Source organism: Meles meles, chromosome 20, assembly GCF_922984935.1.
Source record: "Meles meles chromosome 20, mMelMel3.1 paternal haplotype, whole genome shotgun sequence".
NCBI classification, from domain to species: domain Eukaryota; kingdom Metazoa; phylum Chordata; class Mammalia; order Carnivora; family Mustelidae; genus Meles; species Meles meles.
This window is the reverse complement of record NC_060085.1, coordinates 6,363,915-6,372,951: the sequence shown is the minus strand read 5'-3', so window position 1 is coordinate 6,372,951 and position 9,037 is coordinate 6,363,915. Positions and strand designations below refer to the sequence as shown.

Sequence of the window (9,037 nt, the reverse complement as noted above, 5' to 3'; positions counted from 1 at the left end):
ACAAATGGACTGTGGCTAGTCCTGAGCGTGCACACGGTTGTGAAAGTCGGCAGGAGGAGCTAGTCTGGCATTTTGCATTACTACAGCTGCAAGAGGCCAGAGTGGATGCCAGGTGAGGTTCCTAGGCTGTTGCCAGGGCAGGGAGAGACTCAGACAGCTGGTTTCCATGAATGGGAGTCACTCTGGGGCAAAAAGCTGGTAAAATCTGTAGGTGGTCCTAACAGCTGTGCTCACTATTGATTCCCTCATCAGTGCTAAAATCTGCTGGGTTTGTTTGCAAAGCAGATCACTGGGAACCGTAGTCACTTAGGCCGTGTGGCTGCTTTTCTTCCTTGTTTTTAGCTGTCTCTATAAGTCCCAGCTTTGTAGGGTTTAGGTGGGGTAAAACTGAAGCAAGTCCTTTTGCAGTGCCCCAGGAAGCTGGAGAAGCTGGCTGCTCACCTGACTCTGGTAAGGGCAATCTCTTTGGGGTTGTGAAGGTCCTTCTTTTTTTTTTTTTTTTTCCAGTGTTCCAAGACTCATGCACCAAACCCAGTGCTCCATGCAATATGTGCCCTCCTTAATACCCACCACCAGGCTCACCCCCACACGCCCCTCCCTTCCCAAACCCTCAATTTGTTTTTCAGAATCCACAGTCTCATGATTTGTCTCCCCCTCCAATTTTCCCCAGTTTACTTCTCCTCTCCAACTCCCAATGTCTTCCATGTTATTCCTTACACTCCACAAGTAAGTGAAATCACATGATAATTGACTTTCTCTGCTGACATATTTCATTCAGCATCATCTCCTCCAGTCCCATCCGTGTTCCTTTAAAAAAAAAGATTGTATTTATTTCTTTGATAGGGAGATCACAAGTAGGCAGAGGGGCAGGCAGAGACGGGGGAAGCAGGCTCCCTGCTGAGCAGAGAGCCCGATGCGGGGCTTGATCCCAGGACCCTGAGAACATGACCTGAGCAGAAGGCAGAGGCTTGGGGCACCTGGATGGCTCAGTCGTTTAGCCTCTGCCTTCAGCTCAGGTCATGATCTCAGGGTCCTGGGATTGAGCCCCCATATCGGGCTCTCGGCTCAGCAGGGAGCCTGCTTCCTTCTCTCTCTCTCTGCCTGCCTCTCTGCCTATTTCTGATCTCTAGCTGTCAAATAAATCTTTAAAAAAAAAAAGACAGAGGCTTAACCCACTGAGCCACCTAGGCACCCCCATGTTCCCTTTTGATCCTGAACAATGCTGACTTGGGAGACAGGATCGTGCAGGCAAAAAGAAGCCGTCTTCTTCTTTTGTATGATTAATCAGTCTCTGGTTTTGTGTTCTACTGTCTTGCTTAAAATTCCTTGAGTGGATTTTAGAGCTCTCCCAGACCTTGTTTTTGTTCATAGATAGCTTTCTAGTTATTGATGTTTGCATTTGGATGGAAAGGGTGGGTCTTCTGTATTGCCATTTTGGTCTCTCACACTTCCTGGCTGATTTTTTTTTTTTGATGTTTTCTTTTTTTTTTTAATTTTTTTTTTTATTTGACAGAGAGAGATCATAAGTAGGCAGAGAGGCAGGCAGAGAGAGTGAGAGGGAAGCAAGCTCCCTGCTGAGCAGAGAGCCCGATGTGGGACTCGATCCCAGGACCCTGAGATCATGACCTGAGCCGAAGGCAGCGGCTTAAACCACTGAGCCACCCAGGCGCCCCTGGCTGATTTTAATCAACGGCTTAGTGACTTAAAAATATCTTTTAACTGAAAAAAAAAATCTTTTAGCTGTTAATGACCATAGCCATGACTATAAAAGCTTTCACTGAGATTTGTGTGTCTTTCTGGCAAATTAACGAACCTCTGGGGGTTTGGGGACCCCCTTGAAATTTGCAGTTGGTGTCAGACATGGGAGTGAGCCTATAGGATCATGGAATTTGTGTTCTCTTTAATTTTGTAGTGTGCCGATGCCTGCCAGGGGGTGTTAGAACACGATTCACTAGGATGACCCTAACTCCCTGAAAAACACTCATCCTTCCACGGTGACTCTTGGACGGCATCCCAGGAAGAGCAGCTGTACCGTGATCAGTTATTAGAGGTAAAAGTTATCAGTAGAATTTAAAAATGATGGATCTAAATCCTGAGGATCGGCTCACTAAATGCCTTGGGAAATGTAAGCTAACAAGAAATAGGCATGGTTTCCATGCAGTCACTTAGTTACTGTAATCTGTAAAGCTAAAATGTTGTTGAAGGACAGTATTGGGGCAGATACTGACTCTGGTCCAAGTCTGGATATGGACAGAGGGAAGTCCATATACACAGCTGGCAAATCAGATGGGTTTGCTGACCGAGGCCCCAAATGGGTCTTGACAGGACACTTACTCTGACTGGGCTTTTCATACTCAGTGGCAGATAAAAAGCTCAGGACACTATGGAAAAACTGAATCAGAAGATACTGTATCGCTGTGGACTACTTAATCACATCAGACCAAGGAATCCACTTGCATCCTCTAAGTAATACAGTTTGGCAGAGAATTGGAGTGAACATTTGAAACACTGTTGTCTAAAACAGGGAGAGACTTAAGGGCGTGATGTGCTGGCTTACACACCTTCACAGGCGTACTATCACACTCAGTATCAGGGCCCAGGAATACTGCCACTAGACAGATGCCTTCATTTATCAGGGGGAGCTGGGTAAGTAAGTTTTGGGGAGGACTCAAACCCATAACTTTGCATTATGACCATGCAATTCTTCCTTATATCATCTCAACTTTATTTTTCCTGCCTAATTCAGTAGTCCCAGGACTGGTGCTACTCCGTCGGTGCTGGGTGCAGGGATAATCCCTGATCAAAAAACTGTTAACTATACTTTTTAAATCCTTATGTCAGAATTCCCAAGAGCCTGACAACTTAGATTTTGCTTTTACCCCATCTAGCAAAATTGAGATTAGTAGTGAATGCAGCTGTATTACCTAGTAGACCAGATATCCCCCCTAGTTCTATACCAAGATAACTTAATTCCATGTAAGTGGGAACAGAGGGGAAAGCCCTTGGTTAACTATTTCTGTCCACCATCTGGACCAGCAGAGGAACAGACAATGGTGTGCAAGGCTGAGTGAAAATAAATGATAAATGAGGAAAAGGAAGAATAGTCATTGAGGGTAGAGGGATTTGTAGATTATACGGGTGCCTTGACACAGGCTCTGAGCAAAGGATGATAGTGTTTCTTAGCTCAGTTACACCAGATGCTGAGATGACCCGCTTTTGGAACCTGACCAAGTCAAATGGAAGACTGCAACTCTGAGTGGCATTGCTCTGGATGACATTTTGTTCGTATGATCTGATAATGGGCTGGACTCAGTATTAATGACTGACTGGTAATGTTCCCAGTTGTCCCTGACTTGTATCTTTCAGTTTGCATCTACTACCATACTGCAATATAGTACAACAGAGGCATTGTTAGTAAGGTTATAATGCTGATAACTGATAGTTTAATGTATTGGGAAATTGGGTTAAATCCTCCTCATTATGTAATACTAATGGACAATGGTCTAGAAAGAGCTGATTTTAGATAATTGTCAGTTACTTTCTATGCCACATGATTCACAAGTTTATCATAATGTATAAGAGGTAGATCAAGTGACAAAGATATGAAAGCAGATGTAATGGCTTTATAGGGTATATTAGTTGTTTCTTGGATGTATCCCTATCCACACTGATGGTGACAAGTATTAGGCATATGATCATATAGGAGAGCCTTAGCCAAGGATGGCAGGTGTTTGCCTGTGTGGTAAAGAATTTATCCCTGCTTGGGGCACCTGGGTGGCTCAGTGGGTTAAAGCCTCTGCCTTCGGCTCAGGTCATGATCCTGGGTTCCTGGGATGGAGCCCCACATCGGGCTCTCTGCTCCGTGGGGAGCCTGCTTCCTCCTCTCTCTCTGCCTGCCTCTCTGCCTAGTTGTGATTTCTCTCTGTCAAATAAATAAAATATTTTAAAAAAACAAAAAACAAAGAATTTATCCCTGCTCAAAAAACTTCTGGGAGGTAATCTTTAAGCCCTTGGAATGTCATGCCTGAAAAGGGAGTCTTGGTTTGTCTGGAGGTCTCGAGCCTCCAGATCACACTAGATGTGACTTGGTGTGGGGACTGGCTGTACCAGATAGTCTTAGGGAGGAAATGGTCACAAAAGGTAGTACTAATGTGACTTCAGGAGGGGATTTACATCATATGGTATCAGTTAGTCTTCAGAGGACTGGAGCTTGGAGACTGATAGGAGTGTTGTGGATAGTCATTCATACTCATGAATTTCAGTAAAAATTCTGAACACTGAGGTTGAGGGGAGCTTCCCTGATTGGCAATACTCTGTATGTATTCAAAGTGATGTTGTCTTGACTCTAGGGGTAGTGGACAACAAGAGGCTCCATATTTGGTAATTTACTGGGCTCCATCCTATGTGCTTCTTCTGTGGTTGACTTTAATCTGTACCCTTTAGCTGTAATAAGCAATTTTTTAATTGGAGTATATTGACATACAATGTTAAGTTAGTTTCAGGTGTATCAAATAGTGATTCAACAATTCTGTACATTCCACAGTGCTTACCACAATAAGGGTAGTTACCATCTGTCACCATACAGAATTATTAGAATATGATTGATAGCTGTAATAAACTGTAACCACGAGTGTAATCGCTTTAACCATGAGTGTAACAACTGTGTGTCTTTCTCGTGAATTCTGAAATTGTGAGTTTTTTTCAGGGAACCCCTAAACATGCAGTTAATGTAAAGACAGTCTTGTAGAATGTGTTCCTTCTGACTTTGTAGTGGGCCATCTGTCACTCACTGATTCATAGCATTTGGTGATTTCCATAGTGTAAGTATGATCACAGTGATCAATTTTAGGCTACCAATATCTTAACAAAATTTATTAAGGCTTAAGTGTCTACTCTTGTGAGACAATATAAGTCAACTTCAAAACACCTTTCCTGTTCCAGGTGGTATGATGAAAATCTCTTTATTTCTAGTGTACCCGTTTTACCAAACTAGAAGCTACGTACTCTATGTTCATTATTTTGGTGATTTCACAAAGTCTTTTATCATATGTGTTTGACATAGAAGGTCTAAAATAATATTTCTATTCTTCTGCAAATCAATATAAGAACCTTAAAATATTTTTATTCTAATTACCTTTATTAAATTCTCTGTTATTGTTGCCTAATATTTTAATTCACCTTGGTTATGTACTTTTTACAATTATTACTTTACAGATTCAATGTTTTATTTCAATGTTTCCTACATATATTCCAATTTCTTAGTAACCATTGCTTCTTGGACAACATTTACTCTGCAGGATTCAATTTAGTTTAGCATATTATTGAGTAATTCTTTCAGCAAAGATCCAGGCATGGTGTGCTCTCCCAATCTTTATCTGAAAGGGGAGTATTCAATCAAGGTCCTTTGAACTGAATCTTCAAACCTGTGTTGCTACAATGTATTGACTGTTCAAGGTGCAAAATATATATAAGCCAGTGTTGTAAATAGCACAGATAAGAAATAGGCTATAAGCTCATCTAAACTTCCAGGATCATCTTCATAGTGCTCATATGACTTCCCTCTTTCAGTATTTCCAGAGGAATCATACTCATGGAACCAAAGAATCAATCCAGCACGTCTGAATTCATCCTCCTGGGACTTTCAGAAAATCCAGAGCAGGAGACTCTTCTTTTTGCTCTGTTCCTCTGCATGTATGTGGTCATGGCCATGGGAAATCTTTCAATCATCCTGGCCATCAGCTCTGACTCCCACCTCCACACCCCCATGTACTTCTTCTTAGCCAACCTGTCTTTGGTTGATTTTGGTCTGGCCACCAACACAGTCCCCCAGATGCTGGTGAATATCCAAACCAAAAGCAAGTCAATCTCCTATCCCTGCTGCCTGACTCAGATGTACTTTTTCCATTTCTTTGGAATTGTTGACAGTGTCTTAATTGCTGTGATGGCTTATGACAGGTTTGTGGCTATATGTCACCCCTTACACTACACCACCATCATGAGTCCGCGTCTCTGTGGCCTGCTGGCTGGTGGCCCATGGGTATTTTCTTACTTTATCTCCCTCACTCATATCCTCTTGATGGTGCGCCTGGTTTTCTGTGGGAACAACAAGATTCCTCACTACTTCTGTGACCTCACTCCCCTTCTCAGGCTTTCTTGCACTGACACCTCTGTGAACAAGATCTTTGTACTCATTGTGGCTGGGATGGTGATAGCCACGCCTTTCATCTGCATCCTGGCCTCCTATGTTCGCATCATTGTGGCCATCATGAAGGTCCCCTCTGCAGGAGGCAGGAAGAAAGCCTTTTCCACCTGCAGCTCCCACCTGTCTGTGGTTGCTCTCCTTTATGGGACCACCATTGGGGTCTATTTGTGTCCTTCCTCTGTGCGCACAGCTGTGAAGGAGAAAGCCTCTGCTGTGATGTACACTGCGGTCACCCCCATGCTGAACCCCTTTATCTATAGCCTGAGGAACAGAGATCTGAAGGGTGCCCTGAAGAAGCTTGTCAGTAAAAAATTAATTTCATCTTCCTGACCACAATGACACTTGGAAACTTCCAGGAAGTAGGATCTCAACATCCAGGATCTTGGACAAAAGAATGGAATTTCATGGTTCGGGAGAGTAGCCACTTTGGATTTTGAGTTGAAGATGTTTAAAAGGAAGTCTCAGGATGGCTCTGTTACAAATTTCTCAATTACTTGAGAGGACAAGTAGGAGTCCTTTTGGGTATGTCCAGGGCCGTTTTCCCAGAAAGATCAGTCTAGCCCTACCAGATTGGATTTATCCTGGTTTGAAATCCAGTTAGCTCTCAACAAATATTTATTGAGTTCGTATTCTGGACTTGCTGTGAGTGCTGGCCATGGAGTGGTGAGCAGGAGACACAAGGTCCCTACTGTGCAGAGTTTATAGTTGAATGTGGGAGAAGATACTGGACACTAATTGTAATAGAATGACCTAGCACATGAAAGCAAGGATAGGACAGAGCCGGAACCCCCTACAGAATCTGGAAGGGGGAATCTGGGAAGGTTTCCTGGGAGAGATGATCCTAAACCTCCAAGGATAAGATGATGTTTTTCAGGCAAATATGAGGGAAAGGGTATCAGAAAAAGAAAAAAATATATAGTATGTGAAAGGGTCAGAGAACAAGAGAAAGAGAGAGACGGATGCATTTATGAAGTGAAAAATCCAGTTATGGTGAATAACTTGGGGAATGCCAGGTCAAGAAGGACTTTGGGACCAACTCAAGAATTTGGCTTTTTCCTGAGAACCAGACAGTTCATTGACTTCCAGGGATCAAAGTCAGGGAGCACATAGGTGAGTCATGTCTCCCCTACCCTCAATCCTAGTCTGTCTTCTGGGGGAGCAGGATGGCATGGGCTGGATGACATTTGTACAAGGCACAGGGGGAAAAATTCAGACCATGCATTAAGGAAATGAAGAACCTCTTGATATGTAAGTCTTCATAGCCAGAGGGGGAAATACCAGTCAGTTAAATCATGAATGTTGAAGCCAAAAGGAAGTCAAGGCATGTCTCAGTTGCCATACATGCCTGTGGAATGCAGATGAGTAGTAACACTGCTTACAGCAGTTACTCATTACGAGCTTGTCTTGTGCCACACATACTATATTTCTTCTCTTTGTTTCATTTGGTCATTCTAAAGCCCCTATGGAGGCAATACATTTCATTTATTTTATTGGATATTCGTTCTAATACTCATGGAGATTTACAACTGAAGTGAAATGAGTGGGACTTAGCAGGGGCCAGAAAATCTCAAATGGTGATAAGAAGCTGACATCATCTTAAGCAGAATGGCTTTGAATAGCCACACAACCCATTTGCTTTTGGTAGTTCCTTCTATGACAAATTAGAACTTCTCAATTGAACAAACAGATATCCAGATCTGGTCCTGTTATAGCAACTATTAGTGAGAGTATAGGTAGAAAATGTGAAAAAAATCCATTTAGTAGGGAATATTCTAATGGATAAAATACAGAATTTAATAATTTTTGAGTTTACCCTCTGCAGATGGCGGGAAGAAAGCCTTGTCCATCTGCAGGTCCCACCTCTCTGTGGTTGCTCTCCTGAATGGGAACCACCATTGGGTTCTATTTGTGTCCTCCTTCTGTCCAAAAGCTGTGAAAGAGAAAGCCTTGCCCTGGAGCACCCATGCATCCGGTCATGGACTTTTCCAAATAACCAAAAGACAGGTAGAAGTTCATCCACAGCCCTCTCCCTTCCTTCCGTTCTCTTGCCACATGCCTGGAAGTAGTTACAGTGTTGGCTGGAGGAGAGCTGGAATTCGCATACTTGGAAGATTATTACAACCTGGGCCTCAGAATATTTGTGGACACTTCTCTCTCTGATATAGAAAGATACGGCTTGAGCTAATGCGCTGATTTTACCACCTCCTCCTCTGTGGAATGAGAGATCTCAGGCCAGTAAAAATCTCTTAAGATTTTGTCAGCTGAACTATCTTCATCCTGTTCTGTGTCAAGAAATAAAGACCACAGATCCAGGAGAGACTTGTTCTGTTAGTCCTTATAATACCATTTAATATCAAATTCCATCACTTGTTGGCTTTGACACATGCCTTACCCATTCATTCAACAACTAGTTACCAAGTACCTACTCCATGATAATTATTTTGCTCTACATTAGGGGTAGAGCATTGAATAAGCAAGCATAATACCTTCCCTGTGTCCGCAAAGAGGTAGCAAGAGGGAATGTTGGGGATGTCCTGATCCTGATCTTAGGGTAATAATTTTTAAGGGCCAGATATTTTCAAATGGTGCTCTTCCCTTCAATAACCATGAATCTGTACATGGGATAAAATTCTAAACACTATGCATCAAAGCCAAAACAAACACATTTATTTATTTATGTTAATTTTAGGGTTTTTTTTAAGATTTTATTTATTTATTTGAGAGGTAGAGCATAAGCAGGCAGATTGGCAGACAGAGGGACAGGGGGAAGCAGGCTCCCTGTCTGCTGGGCAAGGAACCTGATGTAGGACTGGATCCCAGGATGCTAGGATCATG

General features: G+C 42.7%; 1 protein-coding gene across 1 annotated transcript; it reads left to right on the top strand.

Annotated features, from left to right (window-relative positions):
* Positions 1-5,590: 5,590 nt before the first annotated feature.
* Positions 5,591-6,532, top strand: LOC123933069 (olfactory receptor 24-like). Its single transcript, XM_045991976.1, has one exon. The coding sequence runs from the start codon at positions 5,591-5,593 to the stop codon at positions 6,530-6,532; it is 942 nt and encodes a 313-aa protein (XP_045847932.1).
* Positions 6,533-9,037: the final 2,505 nt, after the last annotated feature.